This window comes from Thermobia domestica, chromosome 16 (genome assembly GCF_964235325.1).
Source record: "Thermobia domestica chromosome 16, izTheDome1.hap1.1, whole genome shotgun sequence".
In the NCBI taxonomy this organism is placed as follows: Eukaryota; Metazoa; Arthropoda; class Insecta; order Zygentoma; family Lepismatidae; genus Thermobia; species Thermobia domestica.
Window position 1 is genome coordinate 185,090,677 of NC_137469.1, and position 26,980 is coordinate 185,117,656.

The window sequence follows — 26,980 nt, forward strand, 5'->3', positions numbered from 1 at the left end:
CGAGCTTCTTTTGTCTACCGGTATGGAAAACAGGAATTTGGAAGTTGACATGTGATTTTTTTCTTAACAGAAAAAAAGTTATTATCTTGTAAAAACCGAAATAAAGGAAAACAAGAACATGTCAGTGTCAATGGCTGATGTATTTTCCTCTTACCAAGATTATCTTAACCATGAACAAGAGTTGAGGGAAGTAAGTATACTGATCCTATCCTTGACAGCATCGTAAAACTCTGACAATGAACTCAGAGGCTTGAATTGTGACAAACTCTCATGCATAACCCCAAGTTTCTCTGGGGAGGTAATTTATATCTAAAACAAAATCACTAAAGCAGTAGTAATGTAATTTATTATTTCGTATGTGGAAATCCATCATGCCTTCTGTACCATGTTTTGATACGTGCCATTATTTACTCGGATTAGATTAACTTGAGGATCACCACAAATAGTTCCTAAAAAATTAAAATTCTTTCGCTCGATAGAGTTCGTTAGTTGGTATCCGCCTAAACCAAATAAAATTTCAAATAGTTACCTGAAAAGTGAAACAATGATGGTTAAATAATATTTTTGAATAAAAATTGTCAGAATTAAAATGTATTAAAGAATGAACATATTAAAGAATGTATGAACGGTACGGGTCAGGTTGACTAGTTCTTTCATTATTTTTTTTTTCTCTCCAAAAGATTTGCATAGGGCGATATGACTGTCGTTTAACATAGATAAGTTCAACGGGACCACGAGAAATAACTTTAAAAATTCACGATTTGCGCATAAATACAGCGTGCGGACGTAAGCCATAAAATCAACCTGTACTTGGTAGCCAGTAAAAGGCTCGAATACTATCTAACCGAGTTAGGAGAGGGCGAAACTGGTTGGCCCGTGATAACGAGTCCGAAGGAAGCAGGCGCCTAAGCAAAGGTAAAAGAAACACGTAGATTTTCGCAGTGATAGGACTAGTACAGCACTAGTAATGATTTCACACTAGTAATGCTACATTTGTAAGTATCGTATAAAATACAGCTTTTGTATATCGTGTAGAAATATTCTGCCAGTAGAAAATAGTATCTAGTAGAGTATCATATGCTCTCACGCTAATCTTCCGCAGATGGCGGTCCTCTATTAGATCCACATAAACCAGTTTCCAACGTTGTATTATTATTCATTTCTCGTTATTTTATAATATTTTTTCTAGTCTTAATCCTCTTTCATTCCCATTGATCACTCTTAACTGTTAATCCGAAATATTTTTATTTTAGTGCTTTCTTTTCTCCTCACTAGATACATATTTATCTTTATTGTATTATTACGCTAAATTAAGGCACTATTTTTGTACATAAATTAACGAAACGGAAAAATAAAATTTCGAGACAAGAGAGTAAGAAGTCGTCGAGAAGAGACGAGAAAACCCTACTTCCCGTCCCGTCTCGTCTCATGAGGAACATTATCTAAACGAAGCAGATATCATTCTTACTTGTAGTGACTAATTGGCAGATGGTGCATTTTTTTTATGAATAATTAATTTTATGGCAATCAATCTGCAAGCATATCATCAATCTGTATGTTATTATTAGGGCATTAGCCAAGAATAGAACACTGTAGAATGCACTAGGTTATTATTTAGAAATGAAATGAAATCGTTTGAGTTTTACGTCGCACACTTAATCTGATTAAGCTAAAGGAGATGGTGATGATAAGAATGAATGAAATAATGGAATGAAGGAAGTCGGAGGAAACGGAAGAACCCCGAGGAAACCCACGCACATGGTGTTCGTCTATCACAAAGCCCATTTGGCGCTAGCTGAGATCGAACCGGGAACCCCACACACCCGAGATGAACGCTCTACCACAGCCACCGTGGCGTGCTCCCCGTTATTCTGTAGTTTATAACAACTGATATAAAAGAATTCTTAAAATTCCTATATTCTTAATCTGCACGAAAATAGATTTGATGAATAATATTTCTTCTACCTGGGTGTATTAAACCGGAAGTCTAATAGAACGGCTACGTCCGTCTGTCTACTAACAGGTATCACACCAAAAGCGGCAAGAGATATCGAGAAGGGTTTTCCGGAATCGATTTAGCGTCCCAAGAAAAGGTTCCATCTCCTCCATCATTATTCTATATAAATGGGAAGTAATAGAGATGAACCACTTACGGGCCATAAATGAAAAACTATATTACCTAGCGACAAGCGGTTTTAGGGAATTGATTCATTGTCTCTAGAAAATATACCATGTCCACACCTATCTTCCTATTAGGGTTTAAAACCAGAACTAGTAGAAATTTACTTCTACCTCCGATTTCAATATTGATTTTCATAGAGCAAAAACGATTAGGTATATCGAGAAGTAGTTTTCTGGAATTCATTCAGCACCCCAACCACCTTTTATTTAAACCTTAAGTGGTGGAAATCGACCACAACCGGTTTCAACATTAATGGCCATAAATTAAAGACGTACATGGTTAATGGCGAGAGGATTCCGGGAATCGATTCAACGTCTAGAAATTCTACCACCTCTATCTCAATATTAAAACCGAAAGTGATAGAAATTTACTACTATTTAGAGCAAAAACTGTCAGAGATATCGAGAAGTTTTCGGGAAATCATACAGCGTCTCCTTCTGTTAACCGTGTATCCAAACCAGAAGTGGTAGAAATCAACCGTTTTCAGTTTTAACATTGACCGCCATAAAACTAAATTGGTAGTAGATAGCGACAGGTTTTGAAAATCGATTGAGCATCAAGAAAATACAATTTTCACCTTCATCTCTCAACTGAAACCGGAAATGATAAAACAGTTTCACTCTTCCGGTTTCAATATTAATCTCCATAGCTCTCTCGGGGCTATGTGGATAGCATACGCGTCTTTGAAGCGGGATACCCGGGTTCGGATCCCGGCGGGAGCTCATATGGTTCGGATTCCACATTAAGCTCTAAGTCCACGGCTCATATAGCCTCGGTGCTGAACGGAACGCTAAACTGAAATCAAACCAAAGCCAAATCCATAGCTCCATACAACAAAATTGATAAGGGATATCAAGAAGCATTTTTATTTATTTATTAATGTTCTACCACGATTTTCTTGGGTACCAGGATGATGTACTTCCCATGTATGCTCTACTCGACTTCCACATTTCCTTGCCTTTGTTATTAATGTTTCGGTACACAATAGCCTTTCGGCTAATATTTCGTTTTCTAAAACAAATATTAATTAATATATTTAAATTTACTCGTCAGTTAATCTGTGTGTGTGTAACAGCAGCGGTCTATTTCTCAAATTACTAGTATATATATATATATATATATATATATATATATATATATATATATATATATATATATATATATATATATATATATATATATATATATATATACAATCCATCAAATATTATGAAGTAGAAATACTAGAATAATAGTAAAATTCATATCTAAGTACTATTGCTGACATCTTTAATTTGCCGTGCCGAAACCCCAAACTACTTTTATAAGATAAACACTTCCTTCACTTGAAAGCAACATAGACAGATTTTCTGAAACTTTTGTACGTCGTTAGCTCCAATACGCCTCAACAGGTAGCTATTCACGGAGATGTTTAAGTAGAATGAATGGAATCTTTACGATCTAGGAAGAAAGAGAAAACAGACTTTGCTCTTATCTGCTGTCAATTTGCATTCATCTGTTTCTTTGTCGCCGGGGACAACTCGAAGTTAGAGCTCCTTCGTGGCTAAGCGGTTAGCGTACACACCTTTGGCCCGGGTTCGATTCCCGGCGGGAGCTCATGTGGTTCGGATTCCACGTTAAGCTGTAGGTCCACGTCTCATATAGCCTCGCTGCTGAAAGGGGTGCTAAACTGAACTCAAACCAAAACCAAATCCATTGCTCCATAGAGCAAAATGGATGAGTGGTATCAAGAAGCATCATCATCATCATAGGTATTCTGCTTTTATTGGCAAGTCACTTGCCGCAGCTGAGAAGCTTCCATGCCCCACGGTCCTCCGCTAACCTCTTCGTCTTCACGTATGATCTTTCTGTTTTAATATCATCCATTAATTGTAGTCTCCTTCGCCCCCTCCCTCTCTTTCCCACCACCATACCCTCTAGGACGTCCCTCATGATACAATCTCTTCTTAGGCAATGTCCCAACCAGTTTCTCTTCCTCTTCCTAATAATATCTAAAAGTGTTCTTTTCTCACCCACTATTTCTAACACTCTGTCATTCGTTATCAAGAAGCAATTTTTTATTATTATTAATGTTCACCCACGATTTTCTCCTGTCCCACCAGGTGAATATCACCAGGATGATGTACTTCTCACATAAGCTCTACCCGAGTTCCACATTTCCTTGCCTTTGTTATTAATGTTTCGGTACACAATAGCCTTTCGGCTCCATCTAACATTTCATTTTCTGAAATAAATATCAATTAATATATTTAAATTTTCTTGTCGGTTAATCTGTGTGTGTGTGTGTAACACAGCAGCGGTCTATTTCTCAAATTTGCTAGTCTTGTATTTTTTTTTTTTTTTTTAAACAATCCATCAAATATCATGAAGTAGAAATACTAGAATAATAGTAAATTCATTTCTGAGTACTATTGCAGACATGTTTAATTTGCCGTGCCGAAACCCGAAACTACTTTTATAAGATGAACACTTCCTTCACTTGAAAGCAACATAAACAGATTTTCTGAAACTTTCGTACGTCGTTAGCTCCAATATGCCTGTACAGGTAACTCGCGGAGATGTTTAAGTAGAATCAATGGAATCTTTACGATCTATGAAGAAAGAGAAATCAGACTTTGCTCTTATCTGATGTCAATTCTGCATTCCATCTGTTTCTTTGTTGCCGGAGACAACTCGAAGTTCACGCATGTGATCCAGTGGGGAGCAGAGAATGAAATAAACTTACCTGTTTAGCCTCCTATCTGCTGTTTTGCGTTGTTGCATAATGTAGGGCCATATATTAAACAGCTTTTAAATGGAAGAAAATTTTTAATTAGTGCGCTCTAATATTACCCTAGCAAGAAAAAGGAAAATTGAACATGCAATATTAATACTAACAAATATTTGGACGAATTTCGAAATCTATAAAGTAAATAGCTTTTATAATATTTTGGAAAGAAATATGCCATGTTATTATATCGGGAAATTCCATCGCATTCCGAGTGTTGGACACAGCCTTAATGCCACTGTTAGATAGTGCCTGATTTCTTCGAGAACTGGAGCCGCAGTGGCTCAGTGGTAGAGCGTTCACCTCTGGTGCATGAGGTCCCTGGTTCGATCCCAGATCGCGCCAAGTGAGTTTTGTGGTTGACAAACACCATGAGCGTGGTTTTCCTCGGGGTTCTGCCCTTTCCTCCCACTCTTCATTCCACCATTTTCATTCATTTCTCTTCATCACCGTCTCCTTTAGCCTAGCCAGCATAACTGTGGGACGTAAAAGTGAAAGATTTCATTTCTTTTTTTTCTTTGGGAACTGTGCATCCAGGAGAAGATATGAAGGGCGAAATTTGATCAGAATTCAGTTCTGTTCTTTCCTGTTTGTGGTCCTCTTCTAGAAATATTTGTTACCGTGTACATCTGGAAGAAGTTGGATTTTGAAAATGGTACGGAATTTTATGTAGGGATAGATGAAACACACAAGTTTGAGAACGAATGGTGTAGGCCCTATTAATTTATTACGATAATTTTGAGTTACTTGTTACAGAGGACGGAATACAGTATAAAAACTAGTGACATTATGATACCTACCAGTTCCTCAACTTCAGCCTATATAAGAAGAGAGATTCCCCCCCCCCCCTGGAAGATAGTTACAGAGGCAACCGAATGCAAGCTATGCTAGAAGTTTAAATCACGGAATTGGTCCTTTTTCATAATGCTTTTTAGGTTTTTCAAGCAAAATAAACAGTGAAAATCTAGATGGGAGCCACAGAAAGAGGTAATGAAAGCGAAAGGTCGAGTAAAAAAGTCTCTTTATGCTTAGTACACCTCCATTGATATGTTGTCCTTTATTTTTACCAGGAAATAAAGAATATTGTGAAGGACATTGAGCAAACTGCCAGAGAGATTTTGACGACTCTTCAGATTATACATCAGGAAGGCGGACTTCAAGAAAGTAAGTTGCTATAGAATATTAGCATCTTTTTAGTTAGTAATGGAATTCTGTGATTTAGGATGTTGCTTTTGGCAAGTATTTATCATTTTGCAGGGTATTGATAAAGATACTAAAAATATGAAGCTGTGAGATCATTTAAGTTTTTAAAGCGTCTCCCACTATTTTTTCTGCTCCAAGAGAAGATAATCATATATCGTACTTGGGCACATACCACATCATAAGAATTAACGTAGTCTCCCTCCCACTCTTTAAAAAAATCCTACCGGTAAGCGTTAATTAAGCAGGTATACGTCTTTATCCTCTGCTTGCATTTCGCTACAAGTTTGTCAACTTGGATCACAAAGGTAGAATGACATTGATTTAAAGATTTTGGATCCCCTTTAAGCCTATTATTTCAGGAATGTGGTGTACAAGGCCCCGGCAGGAGCCTTGCTTGGAAGGCACCATGATCCCTTCCCATGTAGCATGTAGGAGCCTCACAAAGTATACTAAGTTCCATCTTATTTTTTTAAATTCTGCTTATTGTAATGCGTATTGTGGTAATGGGCTCTCAGGGTGGGGACCTGTTCTCTTTCTTTATGGTGCTGCAATAACTTACCAAACGACTAACAGAGGGCCCCAGCAGGACTTCATAGAAATCAGTCCCATTTCGGCATTCATGGAGCCCAATACACATTTAGATAATATGATGCTGGGATCCCATTCTTCATATCGTTGAAATGTATTCTTACTAGGCCATAATCAAATGGCCCCAAACAGGACTTCATAATACTGTCAGTTTCGTTCCAATAATGGAACCCCAAGACTACATTCAATGCTGGGCGCCACCGAACTCCGCCAGGGATTCCTGTCCTTCTGTCCTGGCGAGTCCGAGCCTGTACTTAAAAGTACAATAATTAAGAGATGTTGTTAACACAGTTCTTATTGTCTTTCGTGGAAATTCAAATCTGGAAAGGGGAATTTTCAACCAATGTGGAACGTGTTCCAGATAATTTAAAATAACTTTAGTAACACGCAGACTTGTGTGCAATTCAGTGGCTCTTCTGGTGCCCCTGAGAAACTATCCATAAGCAAGTCCCTGATTGATTATGTACGAAATGCTCGTAGAAACAACGAATTAACGACAAGAGGAAGAGGAGAGGAACAAAAGGAAGCTGAAGACAGTAAAGTAAAAAAGATCATTCTGAACTAGCTTAAAGTTAAGAAGATTAAAATAATGGAATATTGATGAGGAGATAAAGTATTTGAAGAAGTGAAAGGTTTACATAGTATTATTTCTTCTTTTCTAAACACATACCGTTAAGATACCACAGTCAATTTTGCATCCACCCTTTTTCGATGAGTCTTTCATTGACTTTTTCCTTTCATATGTGACTAAAGTTTCAGGAAAGATTTGTAATATATTGCTTTCTACAGGAATTTTTATTAGTGTTCAGTAATTTCATAATAAAATACATTGCTTTTTTATATGATTCATTAATCTAGTTTTTAGAGAAAAATATTACCTACGTATCATTGTTATCATCTAAATTCTTTTTGTCGTGATTTATGTAGCCTCTTTGCTTCAGTCTCAAACCATTATTAATCAGCATAAAAGGAAGTATAATTTTACCATTTGTAAAGTAGAAGTAACTTTTTGCTAGATGCTAGAATTAGTAGCATTCAGTGTGCACTCAACAATACAAGTATTCTTATATTACTCAGACTGCTTATATCTCAGCGATTGAAAATCTATCGTAGCAATTAAGAAGGTTGGGTTTGTGTTTTAGATTAACGGAAGGCAAATGTGCATATACAAGGAGTTGGTCTCTTACACTTCGGAGGAGAAAAATAATCCTCTTCATTCCATTCTCTAAACCAATGTTCATTATTCGTTGATCTTTCAGCATTCGCTTTGTGTCTTGAAATGGTTACGTAATTGCATAGTCTGTTAAATAGAGTTGTAGAAGTCGGTGATTTGTTATGAGTAGAGACGAAACTTTTACGCAACAATTTTGATATTTTCTAGCATTAATTATCACAATTTCCACATTTACGTCGCATTTATTTTTTAAATGTAGCACTTTTTTTTTTTTTTTTTTTTTTTTTAAGTTGTTAACAGTATATTTTTGGTAGTAAGGTGTATGTCTAATACAAATATGAGGATATATCTTGATTACGTGCACGTTCTAACGAATCTATTCACTGAAATATAGAAATTAATGCAAAAATTTAAACACTTCCTCGAACCTCAACCTTAGTTAAAGGATAACATACAGCAAGACATTACCAATTCTTCTTTTAAGTTTGTTCTCCTGTCACTAACAATCATATTATACTTGGAAAAGAATCTCTCGGCATTAATACTCGAGACTGGCAACCATATTGAAGGTTACGACCTGACAGCAAAAGACCTGTGGTTAAGTTTTAAAGTGTTTAACACAACTTCCTTATCCTCACTGTTGAGAACTTCAATAATCTTACTTTTAAAGTCACGGTAAGCAAGCAACAGATCATGAACATTTTCTCCACAAGACACAGTCAAGGATTTAAACAACAGTTCAGTTTTGTTGATGTCTACATCATTATGAAGTTAAACAGTTTGTGAATGAAATATCTCGCAGAACTTTTTCGTAAATGCAACGTTTTTTAAGTTAAATAATATTAGAAATGCCCTTTTTAGTTATTATTAGCAATAATTAACAAGAATTGCACTTTTTTGTTTTCATTCGCATTTATCGCAGGTAATGCCGAATTTCGCAAAAAGATCGCGATAATATAAACGTGATGTGTGGCTCTGAAACCTAACCTATATACACTTTTTTTTTTTTTTTTTTAACGTTTCGCACATATCGCATTAACGAAAAAGTTTCGTCTCTACTTATGAGCAGTCTTTTATACGTGGTAATGAATTAATTTTACCAAGCGTTTTTTGCAGACTCCGCAAGAAACTATCATGCTTTCTGTAATGTCAATCTGCAGAAACGGAGAAAGTAGTAAATACTGAATTTTCCTTTGTTGTGCAGTTGGCTTTCTTTTGCAAGATTTCATTTACCTGTACTTAACATTTTGCTTCCGTTGTGCACTTTTCCACTTTGATGTCTGCAATTAATGATGTAAATAAATATTTTTGATTTCAGTCTGTTAGTGTGCGCGCTAATTTAACATAAAATTCATTGCAAACGAATGCAAGTTATAGAGCTATTGTTCCTGTATTTTTGTTTCAGTTCCCTCGTGTTGCCAGCGAGCCAGGCAGTTATTTGAAGATGTGAAGAAACATTTCGCTGAACTAGCAAAGAAAGTGCCTGAAGATCAGTATTACCGCTTTCACGACCACTGGCGATTTGTAATTCAGCGCCTTTCATTTTTAGCAGCCCTAATGATATTTCTTGAAAAGGGACAGTTGGCTTCCAGAGAAGAAGTTGCAGAAATGATTGGAGGTAAGTGTTTTAGGGTGTTATGGAGGCGCAGCGTCGATTGTTTGAATGACCTATTATGTTATTGACCTTGATAGTCCATTTAGACTCACTTAAACACCCTAGTGGTAAGTAATAATTTAACGAAAATGTTTCAGTGGCTGATTGATAACTTTCTCAGTGTATGTTCCTACATTGAGGAAGATGACAGTTAGTCATTGAAACGTGTCTGTTTTGCTATTTATGTGAGTAAATCTTTAATTATTAATATGCATCCTATTACATCATTTGGTATAATCTTTCGTCAACTATTTACAGGAAAAGAAACTCTCACATTGTGAACTGTCGCAGTAGCTGTTAAGATACAATTATTCACATGAACGTTATTAACGAAACTTAAGTTTTATTTAAATTCAATTCTAATATGCAGGGCGACTTTAAATAATGGACCTAATTTCAGAAATGTATTCTGTGAAATCTAATAAAGACATGCGCTATTGTGAGACATGCGCTTCGAAAGGTTAACTTTGACCAGTTTTTACTTTGTATTCCTACTTCTGCGAGATTTATTTTAATGTTGTTCTCCCATATGCACCTAGGTCTTCCTAATGATCTTTCCCCAATTGAGTTTCAAGTTAAAGTTTTAAAAGCGTTTCTGCTTTTTTCCATTCTAGCTACATGACTTGCCCACCTGATCCTCGTAGACTTAACACTAACAATGTTAAGTAGGCATTATAAATTATACAGTTCCTCGCTATGTAGTTTTTAGCATTCCCGTTTGTCTTCGGATTATTTGCCACACGATTTTATTTCCAGATACTTTCACTCTGTATTCTTCCCTCATAATAGACGACCATACATCACAGCAGGTGTAATAATCGTTTTATATATTTTAAGTTCAAATTCGTTGACAGATTTCGCAAAGACAAGACAACAACTTGGATTGAATAGTAACACGAATTTCCAGTTTTCGTCGTTTAATTTCTTCGTGGATATGGTTTTGGTCCATTATGGGACTTCCGAGCAACTAGGGCGGTGTTGATCGTAGTTATTTGAAAATGTCTACTTAGTCAAAAGTATTACTTGTTTTTTAACGTATCCTTAATTTGTAGTATACAGTCAAAGCGAATTTCCATATATTTAGTTTTCTCTGTATTTACTTCTGAACCCATGTTTTGCAGGCGTTTAATAAAACCGATGCACTTTCTTCTATTGTCGTTATATCATCTACCAGACTGTCATAATCAACATAAGCCATAACTTTGTGAATGCCATTCGGTTCTAGGCCTGATATCTATCTTTCTTTTTCCTTATAGCGTATTACAGAACAAAATTGAAGAAAAATGGACAAATGTTACGCTACTCGGAGTTTACCTTGGGTTTCATTTAAACATATCTTTATTAATCAAACTAGCTTTTTTGGTATACCAAGTACGATAAGAAGTTGTACAATGTCTTCCTCCTAACCGCGAGTCGTAGACCTTTCTAAAATCAATAAATAATTGATGTACCAGGGTTTTATATTCTCATTTATTTTCGAGTATTTAATGAATGATAAATATCTGGTCGATAGTTTATCGATTTCCCTTAAATTTGCACTGATAATCTCCCATAATTTCATTTGCGTATTGGATTAATCTTGCGAACAGAATGTTTTAGAGAATTTTATAGTATGTTAACAAGAGAGAGAAAGATGTCTCGGTTGTTATTACAATCAGTTTTGTTGCCTTTCTTGTGAATTGGAACAATAATTAATTCTTTCCACTTTTGTGATAATTCCTCCTTGTTCCAGATGAGGAGAATCAGTTATACTAAAATCGCCCAAACCGTCTTCAGACGGCTTCAAAGGAAGCGAAACACTATTGAAGAAAAGAACATGTTTCTTCGTTACGTGAGAGGGATATTTCAACAAATCCTTCCAGTTGAGTGTCGTCCTGCAGTTGACCTGCTGAAAAAGAAAACGATAATGCAATTTTCACCCTCTTGCTTACTGATTCTTCAGTGTAGTCTTGGCAGAAAGACTTTAGTTTCCGTATCTAATTTTTCATTGTTTTTGTTTCCGTTACTTTTGTTCACGTTTTTTACTTCGTTATTTTGTTAATAGTTGGCTGCTACCTTCCGTGCATGATCCTTAAGTTACTGTATTGTCTCTTCGTTTGAATTTGCATATAGGAAGCCACGGTAGTTCAGTGGTAGAGCGTTTGCTTTTGGTGCATGGGGTCCCTGGTTCGATCCCTGACCAAGTAAGTTTGTGATGGACAACATCGTTTTTCGGGGCTTTCTCCCACATTATCATTCCACCAATTCTTCCATTATCATTCGCTTGCCTTAATCTTCCATCTCCCTTAGCTTAAAGGATATAATTGTGGGACGTTAAACTAAAAGATTTCATTTCATTTCAGAGTTCCCTCGTGGCTAAGCGGTTAGCTTACGCGCCTTTGGCGTGGGAGACCCGGGTTCGATTCCCGGCGGGAGGTCATTTGGTTCGAATTCCACGTTAATCTGCAGGTCTACGTGTCATATAGCCTCGCTGCTGAAAGGGACGCTAAACTAAAATCAACTCAACTCATTTCATTTCAATTCAATTTGCATGAAAAAAAAAATCAGTCATTAGTTTCGTGATGAGTGCTTAAATATAGCGTATTGTTAATAACGTATAACTTCCACGACGATAACGTTTGACGAACCAAACATGTTAAGTTGTTCGCCCCCCTGCCCCAACGTCTAGGCACCAATGCAGTGGTGAAAAAAAAAAAAAAAAAAAAAAAAAAAAAAAAAAAAAAAAAAAAAAACGATGAGAAAAAAAATACAATTCCACCCCCAGAAGTCCGTCCATGAACCGCCTCTGTACCTACTACTATATTGGATTCTTTTAATAATTGTTGTGTTAGTGATATTATTATTATTATTATTATTGCATAATGTATCCATAGATAATATAAGCTTAGCGATGGCAACAACGCATCACCTCAACACCATACTAGTGGCGCTTATGACCTATTTAGACTGTTACATATGAAGGCGGTTAGTGTAAATTTTCTGCTTGAATATAAAGGAAGCCGGTTGGGGATCAATAGAACTCCTCACTCCACTTTTTTTGGGGAGGGGGGCGTCTTTAGCTAAAATTGACTCAGCAGGAATTTCCTATACTTTCGAAGATTTGTATTACTTTAATTTCTTCATAATATTTTCTTTTTCTGTTTAGTTAGCCTCTGGAATATATGGTTCTGCTGTATGGATTTCCTTTCTCCACGAACATTATGTTTTGATTTAGTGTTTAATAAATTGTCAAGGAAATCTCCCACCTATTTAAAATACTATTCGAGTCTGTGTGAATATTCCACCCATTTTCTTTAATGTAAGGGGTTATCAGATGAAACCTCTTCGGGACCCCTGGTAAGAACAGTTGACATAAGATTGTATTATTATAATCGGTTGAATACCTGTGGCATTAGCGTAGTAGTCATTGTGAAACGTTTCCTGTGTTTACAGAAATAAGGTTTGAACCATGAGATTCACCATTCGAATTCCGTCCAAGTCAGATCAGCGAGTAGTCGTTCAGTTTCTAAGTACAAGGGATGCCAACCGATTCTGATTTTCTGTCGGATAAAGGACATCTACGGAGATGCATGTGTATCGAAGATGACCATCGTGGATTGGACACGAATGTTTCGCGCAGCGATCTTCCCCTTCCGGGCCGGGCGCATGTTGTTGCACAAGATCACAACCGTAGTGCGGTGAATGAGTACCTTCGCAACAATAAACGTATGAGCATTCAGCATAACCGTGGGACGTAAGACTGAAAGATTTCATTTCATTTTCAAGTTACAGAAGAGTATTCGTTAATCCTTTGGAAAATTAAACACGATTAGAAGATAAGGCAGGTGTTATATATAGAAAATTATTTTCTGATAACAGTCTTTAATTACCTTTACTTCTTTAGTTAATTTGCTAAGGTATTAATTACATTTCCTCCAATGACTTTTTCAATAATGTGTCATTGATGATGTTTGACAGGTGGAAATATTCTGATGATTTGTTGTAAGAAACTGTTTTCTTATGAAAGACCATTATGCAATTCCTTTATTTTATAGTGGTGGACAGACACCGTGCTCGTGGGTTTTCTCGGGGTTCTCCCTTTTCCTCCCACTTTCTTCATTCCACCATTTTACTCATCTCTCATCATCACCGTCTCCCTTAGCCTAACCAGCATAATCGTGGGACGTAAAGATTTCATGTAATTTTTTCCCCATTATTTTATATTAAGTTTGACAGTTTAATTCCCCGTGGCGGAATATTTGTAGCAGTGTTCTGGAATATCGGCAAATGTGTTTCCTTTAAGTAGAACCGCATTCTGGAGCTTGGCACCCCTAGGCACGTTTGCGGTCGGCGCCCCCAATAATTACATGTTTCTCCATCCGTTAATCACTAACTTACATGTTTCTTGTTTTAGTATTTATTACTGCATGGATTCGAAGTACACGGCGCTTCTATCAAATGTAGAAATCCTCTGTTTACTCTGATTTTTTCAACTTTTCACACGAAAAAAATTTTAATATATTTAATTTTTAAATCTTGCGCCCTTCAGAAATTTTGCGCTTTAGGCACAGGCCTAGTGGCCTAATGGGAAATGCGGCACTGCCTTTAAAACAGGTTTTAATAGTACAACCACAAGTGGCATGGTGACAGCTCATGCGAATAAGTCCTGGAATACATTTCTGAGTCAGGAGCTCGCAACACTGTAAGGTATCCTAGATTCTTGTTATTCCTTTTCTGCCAACAATGAAACGCAAACGCGTGAGATAGAATATACTGGTCTGCAAATCGCCAGAACATGCTTGAATAAGAATGGATGTTGATTCAGTGCCATAGCACTACGCCGTGTATGGAAACTAAGGAGCCTGGCCATGTGAATCTTAGGAGTGTTGTGGTATTATATATAATCTGAAATATCATGAGTTATTGTCTACCTGAATTGGTAAACTTCAGTAAACGGAATATGTTTCTCAGTTAATGTACAAGTAAACTGTTGACCATTCATCATTCATGGACAGCAGCATTCGTTGACGACAGATCTAACCCCTGCGTTGTATTAAAAAAAAAAAAAAAAAAAAGATTTGTTTGTGGTATTTTGTTCGCGTTTCATTGTGAAGCACTCTATGACAATGAAATGTTTCTTTTTTTTTTTTTTTTATCACGTTGACAGAAAGGCCCGCGATGCCGGTTGATATCAGATTGGTTTAGAGTTTAGCATCCCATTGAGCGTCGAGGCTACATGAGACGTAAACTTGCAGCTAATATGGGATTCGAACCACATGAGCTCTCACAGGGATCCAACATAAATCTCCTGCACCGCAGGCGCTGACGCTAACTGGATCACCACAAGAGAGTTTTGATTATTATCATTAATAATAATAATTCATATCGATTTTGTTTTTACTTGGCTTTTTTCTTCTACTTTGCTTATTTTATATATAAATATATATATATATATATACACGTATAATTTTACGTATGTAATAAGTTCTGCAGATAATGTTAAATAGTAACTTGATTAGAGACTACTTTGTTTGTTAATACATTGGCAGTGACTCATAATGAGATGAATGTGTTCTGCGAAATATAGAGTGAGCATAGAGAATAACGAGGTTTTAAAGTTGTGTAGTATGTTTCAGCTTTGACTACAACAGTGAATCACACATAAAGTTAAAAAGCAACACGTACAGTTTCTCCATATATGTTCACAATTAAACTGTCTACGCAACACATACACTACAGATTCAAATTTAAACACAAACTACACACACTTTCTTACAAGGCTGTTTATAATCTTTATTATAAATTAACTAGAAATGTTACAGTTTCGGAAGTATATCACTTCCTTCTTCAGACTAATTCTCCAATTGAAATTCTTTTCTCTCTCTCTCTCTCTCTCTCTCTCTCTCTCTCTCTCTCTCTCTCTCTTAAGAATTCTTCTTATCTTTTCTGATATCACCCCTGCACTTTCAATGCCATGCCATCTTTTCTTCTTATCTTCCTCTTTCTCTTCTTCTTTCTCACTTTTTTCCTTCTCTTCCTGCTCTTTTTCTTGTCCTTTTCATTGTAACCATTCTCTTTCAGCTGTTCCCATAGTCTTTCTATATCTTTCTCCTTTTGATCTTCCTTCATATTTATCATTCTGATCCTTTCTTCCATATTACTATTGAAATTAATTTTTCTTCCTTCATCAACATCACTTCTTTTATTGGAGTAACTTGTAAAAAAGTGTGTGTTGTTTGTGTTTAAGATGGACACAAGGCCTTTTTATCATAATATTCAAATTTAGCAAACTGAGAAACACATAAGGCTTTCTGCTCGGACATAAGTCAGGGGCCGCGGTGGCTCGGTGGGAGAGCGTTCACCTCTGGTGCGTGGGTACTCTGGTTCGATCCCAACTCGCGCCAAATGGACTTTCTGGTGAACAAACACCTTGTCCGTGGGTTTTCTTAGGGTTATCCCTTTTCCTCCCACTTTATTCATTCCACCATTGGATTCATTTCTCGTCATCACCGTCTCCTTTACCCTGGCCTGCATAAGCTTGGGACGTAAAACTCAAAGATTTCATTTCATTTTTTCAATATGATAGGCATCATTACTACTGGTGCTATCAAGCGGAAAGACAAGGGAACATTGTACTCCCATGCGTATAACTGAAAGTCTCATATTGTATTTGATTCTGGCTGTGAGTGACCCTTGTACAGCGGGGGACACTTCTAAATGGTACAGCCATATGGAGATTTACGGCTAAGGTGTACCATTTAGAAGTGTCCCCCGCTGTACAGTGAAGTTCTTTCCGTTTGATAAAATTTATTTTGGGAATAATGGTAATATGGCTGGAACGTACAGAAAGTTACATTTAATTTACTGAAAACTGTACTCAAATTTTCCTTCGATTCTAATTTCATCAAACGAAAAGTATTTTGTCGCTGACTGTACATTGCATCTGATAGACATTACAGATTGAAGCCTCGACGCTTTGCTTCGTTCATTTCCTGATAATGGTTACTTTTATGTTTAGTTTGAATACTATTTGAATTTAATTTGAATAATGTATTACCCATTTCTAAAGTTCTGTCATGACATCTTGAAATTAACCAGTCATTTTCATGTTAATTCTAGTAAAAGTGCAACGTGAACAAGGATTTCATTTGGATCTTGAAGATTATTTGATGGGACTATTGCAACTCTCGTCTGAACTGGTAAGTTTAATAAATAATAACGGTCAAATGGTAAATAATAATGGCCATTTTGTGTATACTTTGTGTTAATATCAGGAATATGATTCCTATTCATAACGGTAGTGTAGTCGCTAACGCTCTCGCCTTCGGTGCGAGCGGTCCCGGGTTCGATTCTCGGATGAAAAATGCCTTTTCATGCCAGCCATCCTGAATGAGGTTTTCCTGGGTTTTCCTCATTCACACCAGGCAAATGCCGGGCTGGTACCTAACTTACAGGTCCCAGGCCGCTTCCTTCCTTTGCTTGTGCTCGCCAAGGGACATCATCCCTCAAACGTGATGGGCTAACATGGCCATAGATAACGAAGGTCCAGAAATCTAAATCCTAAATCCCTATTCACAACAGATTATTTGCTGAGTGAATGCACCTCTTGGAACGGATGATGATCAACTCATATAACCTCAGTGCTCAAAAGGGACGTGAAATACAGATAAAGCAATGAACCAACTCCAGTTGAACGGTTCCATTCAGACAATTCCTTACAGCCAATGCCCACACTGAAACACCTGTTCTACACTATTATTAAATTCAAAAAATAAATAAATAAATTCATCTGTACTTTAGTGAGACAATGAATATGTCAAATTACAGCGGTCACAACGAACTTCTACACATTTAGTTTTCTCTGCATTTACTTCTAAACCCGTGTCCCTGGAGACGTTTAATAACATCCTCTGCGTTTCTCCCTGTTGTCCTACTTTCTTTCATTCTGGTTACATGACCTGCTCACATGAGCCTTCTAGACTTAGTAACAATGTCTGGTAAACGGTATAAATTATGCAGTTCCTCGTTATAAAGTTTCCGCCAATTCATCATTTTCGTCCCTTTTTAGGTCCGAATATTCATCTCAGGATTTTATTCTCAAATATTCTCAGTCTGCGTTCTTCCTTCAAAGTAAGCGACCATGTTTCGCAACCATACAGCACAACAGGCATAATTATCGTTTTATGTATTTTAAATTTCAATTCCTCGACAGAATTCGCGAAGACTGAGGATTTCGAATTGGATATCAACACAAATTCCAGTTTCTTCGTGGGCATGGTTTTTGTCTTTTAATATTGATCCTAGATCAGGGCACAAAGTCAAACGCACTCGCCAATTTAAAAATGATAGTCGCCACTATCCAGGATTTGAAAAAACCCGGGCTTTTTTGAAATAGCCCAACCCACCTGGGCCCATATGGGTTTTTTCGAGTATTTTCGGGTTTAATCGTTTTTTTTTTTTTTTTTTTGAAATATTTCAGTGTCTTTGGGGTAAAAGTGTTAAAATGTGATTTATATTTCAATATTGTCATTGTCACAACTTGCAACAATTTTCTACTCAGTGCCGTTTTGAAAAAATGGCCGCCATTATGAAATTTTACATTGGACCGCCGAGAAAATCTACACAGCAAATTTAGCATATCTTGTGCTTCTACCGTCAAAATTTCAATTTAAAAGACTGAAAATTGCGCTTCGTAGCGTAGATACTCGCTCATTTGACAAAATGGCCGCCATTTTGATATTTTACGTTGGTATGCCGCCAAAATTAAACAGGAAATTTAGAGTGTCTCGTGCTTGTACTCTGAAAATTTTAATTTAAAAGGCCGAAAGTTTAGTTGATTTTGTGTTTAACGTCCCTTTCAGCAGCGAGGCTATATAAGACGGGACCTACTGATTAAAGTGGAATCCGAATCACGTGAGCTCCCTCCGGGAAGCAAACTCGGGTCACCGACGCCGAAGACGCGTACACTAACCGCTTAGCCATAAAGGAGCTCGGCAGACAAACGAACTAATGTAAATCAAGTCATCCAAAAGCCTGACTGACGTTCGCCAAATATGGATACCAAAAGGGGTCTATTAATTTAAAACAAAGATACAATTCATGTTGTATGAAACAAATAAATGTTTCAAAATGTCTTACATGAAATTAACATCTTCCAGCGTAAATAAATCTGCCATATTTTTTCCAAGAGAATCGGGACACCTCAGATCCCCCCTCCCCTCAACTTTCCAACACAATGAATTGAACTATAGTCTGATTAAGTGTAACAGGCTGCGGTGGCTCAGAGGTAGAGCGTTCACCTCTGGTGCATGGGGTCCCTAGTTCGATCCCGGCTCGCGCCAAGTGAGCTTTGTGGTGGACAAACACCTTGTGCGTGGGTTTTCTAGGGATTCTCACGTTTCCTCTCACTTTCTTCATTCCGTCATTTCATTCATTTCTCATCACCACTGTCACCTTGAGCATAGCAGGCATAACCGTGAGACTAAAAGTAAAAGATTTCATTTTATTTATTTTTTTTTTTTTCAGAGTACGTATAATAGGCGAAAATTTACTAAGCAGCAGCTGCTTTTCTCTGTTCGTACCCTGCAATTAATTGTATAGACTAAAGATGCCTATAAACCAAAGATGTGCTATAAAAATGCTTTACAGGAGAACAATATGCAAATTGTTTAAATCAGTGGTACAATATACCTTCAATATTCTTCGCGTGTTTATTTACATGGCTGTATTTGCCAAAATTACGTTCGTCAGTTTAATCTGATGAAAAGCTGCTTTTTCACCCTGTGTCGTGTGTAATTGTCAGGACCAGAGTTACATTTTCCTAAGACCTGGACCAAAGCACAATTCTGTGCCCCTAGCCTCTGAAAAAGATTATAATTTTTGTTAACTTATCTAATGTGTTGCTGGAGAAAAGGTCAGCCATCTTCCCTGTGTTTGTAAATGTAGAAACACTCAAAGCTTTTTTTTTTTTTTTTTTTCGGAGAGTATCCGTGTTTCCATCAAGTTCAATGGAAAAAGTAGCATTGCAAATTTCGCTCGCTATCAAGTCGAACAGGGTGGTGTAATAACTTCCTCCAAACTGTTACATGCAACAGCGTTCTGTTCATTCACTAATTACAGGATTCCCAGCCAATGTCAGATTTTTTTTTTTTTTTTTTTTTTTCACTTTTCGAATAAGCTGATATTGATAGCAGAAATGGAACTGAGTTAAAATACGGGACACTCGAGGCTCAAAAACGGGACTGTCCCGACGTATGGCAGGCTTAAGCGTAAAATAAATAGTTTTATTGTTGAAGTATTCATTTCCGATCCTTTTGAGTTTAATTCGGGAATTTCCCGAGCACTTCTTTCACGGTGTGTACATCAAAACTTCCGCTAGTACGGAAATTTGAACTCAGCACTTGAAATAATAAGCGTTACATAGTCTTCGGAACCCCGAGCATTAAGCTTCTTAAGTTTGACAAGAATTTTTACGCTGTTGCTGGTGTTGATTCTACAGAATGCTTATTTGAAGAGTAGCAACAAATGACTGAAGTAAACTGTTATTGATCAACCAAATTTTAGTTCAATTTTTGACCCGAGAGGTCTTCCACCATCGAAACAACAAAGCGCATGGGCACGAACACGCGCTCGCTACGAGATCTCAAGTTCAACAGAATAGACGACTGCATGCCTCAGTGAAGCAAAATATATTTTGTCTACAGGTAGAAATGTTTTTGGTGGAGTCAAATTTGACCCCATGATAGTAGTTAAGGGTTAATTTTTTAGCTCTAAGTACAGGTATTTCTAGAGCAGTGTTTGGAACATAGTGCTACATTTGTGAAAGGTTACACCCAGAAAATATTTCGTTTCAGATTACTTTCTGAGAAAAAAAAAATCAACATTATTTAAGTTTCGTTACTGTAGATTATTTTATCTTTTGTTGCTTTGTTTACTAGAAGAGAATATGGCATGTACTCATTCAGTAATCGGCTTATTGGAACTTGTTGAGTAACATTACTGTAATATTACCTCTGTTAGCTCATGTGTTCGAAACACAGAAGTCAGTGTGTAAATTTTCATATGAAGCACTGCTTATCAAACTTTATCGATTATTAGTTTACATAATGGATTAATAAATAGTCCACGAGTATGTTCTGTTGGCTAAAAGAGACAGTAAGCGTGAGAAAATTACGGTGAAATAATCCTAATAAGGAGTAAAAAGTAAACAAAATGAGTCCAGTCTTTATACATTTGGAAACCGTTAAAAAAAACATTTTAAGAGTTATATATTCCACGTGATATTCACGGAGATATCTATAATTAAAATGGTTAATTTTTGCTATTCCATTCGTGTTTTATTTATATTACGAATGGGGTACTTAAAATTGAACTATTTTAGTCTTAAAGAGTTGCAGAAAATTAATTGAGATACATCATTCTAGTTTCAACATATTTTCGCATATTTTGTAGTAAATTTATTACATTGGCCTAGAACTCACCACGCGGAGCAGTTCGAGTTACGCTTTCCTTCCCACTCCTATATTTGTACGTAACTTCGTATTGCCAGATTATTCATTGATTTAGTATAATTTCGCGTTAGTCATCACGATTTGATTTGATTTTGAGTTAGTGTTCCTTTGAGCAGTGAGGCTATATGAGACGTGAACCTACGCGTGAAGCTTAACGCGGGATCCGAACTACTTGAGCTCCTGCTGGAACTTGAATCGGTAGCCATGAGGGAGATCCTAGTCACATCGAGAATTTACTTCTGGCAGTGATATCGGGCACAGATGCGGATATAAGAAGACTTTGAAGGAGAATTTTAAAAACAAGAACATCATGGTTTGACTATGTCAACAAAGCCACCACTGGCACAGCACCTAAGGAAAGATAAACTGCACAATAATATAAACAATGCCGTGCACAATAATATAAACAATACCGTAGTTGGAAATAAAAAATACAAAACATTTTCCTTGCCACACTCAAACAATAGAGCCAATGGTAAAGTTGACAGAAGTAGCATTTTCTGTATTATCCAGACGCTCCGCATTGCTTTACCTTGGCAACTTTTAAATCACGAGAATACAAGCTAAAATACTGGTAACTAAACGTAAACACTGAACAGCAGTTGAGAATCAGTAATCTACCAATACAAATTTACATATGAACGTAGAAGTGGGAGTGAGGGCGTAACTCGAATTTAGCCAACTCCTGGTGGTGAGTTCTAGGTTATTTCCAATTTTAATAAATTTACTAAGAAATAAGCGAGAAACTACAATATTGTATTTCAGTTAATTTTCTCCAAGTACTAAGATGTTCCTCGCTTTTCAAACATATAAAATGTCAAATATGTTTCATTGTATTTACCTTTTACTCCATTCTGTATGATACCTAACAAGAAACTCTTCACTAATATATTTAAACACTTTTCTGTATAGTATTCACAAATACACAATTTTTATCTATTTTTTAATCTGTCACAATTCAAGGGAATGGCGGTACTTGAAAAACTTGAGGTATCATTCTGATTTTTTTTTCTACATTATATTTGGAGTATTTCGAAAACAATTATTACTAAGGAAAACACTGTATAAAATAATAAGTATTTCACTTTTTTTTTTCCAAAAAATTAGGACTGTCATTTTTTAAATTCCAAGCCAATGGCGGCACCTCAAAAGGTTGTTTCGATTTGCAATTTTTTCTACATTATATTTGTATTATTTCGAGAACAATTATTGGTAATAGTAATAAAATATAATAATAAGAAGTAGGGGGCGGAGTTTCATGACCTATAAAATGCTATTTAAAAAAAACATTGAAAAATGACCTAAAAATTGTGCAAAATAACGATTAAATTTGTAAGTCTAGCTTTAAAAGAATACAACAAGCATAAATTTGTAAGTTTAGCTTTAAAAGAATAATACAGGCATACCAAACGATGGGCATCATGTGCGCTATACTAGAAGAAATTTGGTAGTTTCTTCAGTTGAAATGTGTAAGGTTGATTTTAAATGAAAATAGCCATATAAAATATAAATTTAAACAATGTATTGAATAACACAAATACAGCAAATTTTTCTTTGTAAAATCCACTTATTTCGCGCATCTCGGCCTACTACGTAGCATGGTGTGTTCATATCCTGCACGTCAATGCAAAGATAAAGAAATAATCTATCCTCGTAAATCGTGTAATTATTGTTTACAATTAAGAAATTGTATATGAAAAATCAGGCATACATGTGGGGAAGGGGGATTTCCTAAGTACGCTGCGTCTTTCCGCCGAAATACAAACCGTTGAAAACTAATAAAACATCAGGAATATTTTATCTAATATTACATACACATAAATTAATTTTGCAAATATTTAATGAAAGAGTCATTCCATGTGAAATAAATCAAATTTTAAGAAAAAAAAACGTCTTCTCAGAATTTGATGAAACCTGGTGTACATGTAGGCCTCTATGAGAGATGATCATGCACCAAATTTTAGCCCTGTACCCCGTATAGTTTCAGAGTACAGGGTGGTAAAAAATGGACAAATTCGATGTTTTTTGTAGAATCGTGTTAGCTACAATTGGTCATATCTCCCGTGAATATTGAGCTAGAGACACAAATAATCTAGCATTTTGAAGAGGAAAGAATAGGCTAGAAGATATGTCAGGAACATTTATTTGAAAATCAAATATCATTTTCGGGAAATCCCGGGAAAATTTTGGATCATTAATATCTCTCAAAGTGTCCATTTGATTTCCTTGAAATTTCGTACCATGGTAGCCCATATGTCCGGCATAAATGGGCCAAATGTCAGCTTGGGCCAATAATGGGCCTGATGTCTACAATGATTTTCGTGTGACCATGTCGGGAGACACACTTGGGGTGCTAATGTGGCAATTTTCCAATTTGTCAGTACTGGTGAAGTAAGGTGTAACTGACCTAGCATTAAAGTTTTTCTGGTGCAATCTGTAATTCAGTAATCTTGTAGGAATCTTTGGATCGTTCCATTATCAATCGTAGTACATTGCATTGACCTAAATATGTGAACATTCTGGAAGGTTCTCGAATGTATTACTTCTCTGGTGGAACTGCATCTCAGTACAGGAACCGGAAAAAACTTCATTAACATCTGTATGCATTCCCACGACTATGGTGTGGCATGTGCTTGGCATTTCTTTGCAACCTCACATGGCAAATGTGTGTGTGATGGTATTGAAAGTGCACTGAAAAGAAATGCTGCAAAAGCATGCCTTCAAAGAGAGTACACAAATCAGATCATGCTTCCACGCCAATTGTACAACTGAGCCTCGAATGACAGCAAGGATTCTAAAACGATGTATGTGTTACTGCACGGAGGGAGAACATGAAGAGAAAGCCACCTTCGTAAAGGACAGATTTGATGCAGCTCGACAGATTCCTGGAACCCGCAAATTTCACTTTGTGATTCCTGTGTCTTAAAGAAAGGTCGTAAGAAGGCAATATTCTTGTAAACCAGACTTTAAGGAAGATGGCTCACAAGCTGGCATTACCATTGATAGAATCAGAGGCTTTGTTACTTGCACCTATGGTGGCTTGCTTCTGTTCTGCAAGTCGACGAGACACCTGAAACAGCAAAGTTGTGTTTTCTGAGACTTCATGGACTAGCGCCTTCCTTTGTATATCCAGATATACCAGATGTGCTCTCACTGCCTGCTTGTGACATGATATCTCTTGTTGATCCCATATCCGCAACTGGCCCTACATATAGGCAGAGCAACAAAGAAATGGAAGAAACCAGTCGACTGCTTCAACACAGGCACCACTGACAATTGATCACTTCCAGCAGGTCAGTAATACCTAAATATTTCTTACATCTTACTTCACCGGTATTGACAAATTGGCAAGTTGCCACATTGGCACTCCAGGTGTCTCTCCCGACAAAGGTCACACGAAACCATTGTACACTCGAGGCTCATTCTTGACCCAAGTTGACATTTGGCACACTTATACCGGACATAGGGACTACCTTGGTACCCAATTTCAAGGAAATCAAATTTGCAGTTTCTGGGATACCACCGATCCAAAATTTTCCCGGAATTTCCCGAAGACGATATTTGATTTTCAAATAAATGTTTCTGACCTATCTTGTAGCCTATTCTTTCCTCTTCAAAAAGTGTATATAATTTTTGTCTCTAGTTCAATATTTACGGGAGACAAAACCAATTGAAGCTAACAAGATTCTCCAAAAAACATAAAATTTGTCCATTTTGGACCACCCTGTACACTGAAACTACAAGGGGTGCAGGGCTACAATTTGGTGTATGATCATCTCTCGTAGGGACCTAAATGTACACCAAGTTTTATCGAAATCTGACGCCATGAGGTTTTGGGCTTGGTTGATTTCACATGGAAGGACCCGAAAATGAAGCAGTCTTTGGGAAATTTAATTTTACGAAAGATTAAAGTCTTGCTCTCTCAAATTTTCACTTTAAGTACACTACGTGTTGAAATAAACTATTACAACAGAACAATGTTTGAAAGATAACTTGCTAGACAGTTAACGAAGACCGTCTGCATTAAAAAAAAAAAAAAAAAAAAAAAAAAATCGTAGAAGGTAGTTGATTAAATACGTTACACAAAATATTGGTGTTATATATTATACCAAACATGATCAGAGCTTACACAAAGCAGTCGTCGAACATATACAGGGTGTTTCAGAACCACGGACAACGTTTGGGTGTTGATTCCTGACACCAAGATAAAGATAGAAAGTATAGACCAATCTGAGTGCACAAATGCTTCCTTTCGGAGTTATAGGCTGCCGAAAACATGAAAAGATGAACTTTAAAGGTCTATAGCTGCAAAACTATGGGACATGCAGTAGTCGGGTCAAGACTTCACTTAGGAACTAGTATGTGCCCTATCCAAATATCCGTGTTTCAGAATCCTGGGCTACTTCCGCAACAATTTGTAAAGAGGTAGTTGGTGAGTATTCAAAGTATATACCCGTAGCCAAAGTCCCTCTATAAAAATTGTTGCGTGAGTACCGTAGGATTCTGAAACATGTATTTTTGAATAGTGCACATATTAGTTCCTAAGCGAAGTCTTGATTCGTCTACGATAGGTCCCATAGCTTTGGAGCTATGAACCTTTAAAGTTCATTTTTTCAATATTTTCGGCAGTCTACAACTCCGAAAGGAAGCATTTGTGCACCCAGATATTTTTTTGTCTTACCTTGGTGCCAGGAATTACCTCCCAAACGTTGTCGGTGTTGTTTTGAAACATCTTATACAATGATGCACTTCAGAAACGTGATCGTACAATAATGTCCTTGTTGATAACAAGAAAGGACTTCATCGACTGGCGTAAAATAATTAGTAGTTTTCTTCGCTGCTTACTAAGTTGTATCATTAAACTTAAATAATATCCAACTCTAATTCTTGGCGCAGCAAGTAAGAATAAACACCATCCATGCTCGTCTTCGTCCGCGCTCAGTATGCTCTTAGTACACTGAGACCTCCCTCTGAAAGTTCTTTCCTGCTTTTTTTTAAATTTTTTTTTTATTAATGAAAAGTATGGTTTGTCTCTTCAAAAAAGAGTAATTTCATGATGAAATGATTTTGAATTTTCTTCTCCGTTGCAGGCACGATTTGCAGTGAATAGCGTAACGAGTGGGGACTACAGTCGCCCTCTTGTTATCTCGAAATTTGTGGCAGAGCTGAATGCGGGATTTCGACTGCTGAACCTGAAGAATGATTCTTTGAGAAAGAGATTTGATGCTCTTAAATACGATGTGAAGAAGATAGAGGAGGTGGTGTACGATTTAACTATTCGAGGGCTAAAACCTTCACCACAAGTTGAATCAGGGGACCAGAGTGAGCGAAAATGTTAAAAGAACATGAGGTTTTTCTTATATAAAACTGTCAATAACTTTTGTGTGTGTGTATGTAATATACTATTTTGGTCTTTCACACGAAGTCAATTACTGTTGGCTGCAGTGTCATGTAAGTTTTAATTAATGGAAGTGCATCTAGTGCGCTCATAATGATACCATTGCGCTACATTCCGAATGGTGATTTCTTTTAGAGTTGTGGACAGTACAGTTATATGAAGTATGTTAATGTACAGCCTTGTCTAACGTGTGAAGTGTTTTTTTAAATCGTAAACGTGCCATTATGGAAAGAAAATGTAGTGCAGTATAATACACAGGAAAGTAAGGTCTTGTATGTGAGATATTTCGAAGTATGAATCACATTTCCTTAAGTTATCGCGAAATATGAAAAAAAATTCTAAGTTCGTTTTTAAAGAATAATTTTTGTAAAAGTGTTTGTTAGATAGATTGTTTGTATAACGTTTTTAATAACCTGTCATCAACCCATGTTGTTCATGCACTTATACCACAGTTGAGATATTTGATCTGTCATTGTACCTTATCAGTTGAACAACCTTTATCAATAAACGTGAGGGAAATAATTT

The 26,980-nt window shown here is 36.6% G+C and overlaps 1 protein-coding gene across 1 annotated transcript; it reads left to right on the plus strand.

Moving 5' to 3' along the window:
• On the plus strand, window positions 1-26,980 carry trsn (translin). Its single transcript, XM_081743377.1, has 5 exons — window positions 1-190; window positions 6,020-6,113; window positions 9,320-9,532; window positions 16,667-16,746; window positions 26,148-26,980. Exons 1-5 carry the CDS (start codon window positions 119-121, stop codon window positions 26,394-26,396), a joined length of 708 nt encoding a protein of 235 aa, XP_081599503.1. The 5' UTR covers window positions 1-118; the 3' UTR covers window positions 26,397-26,980.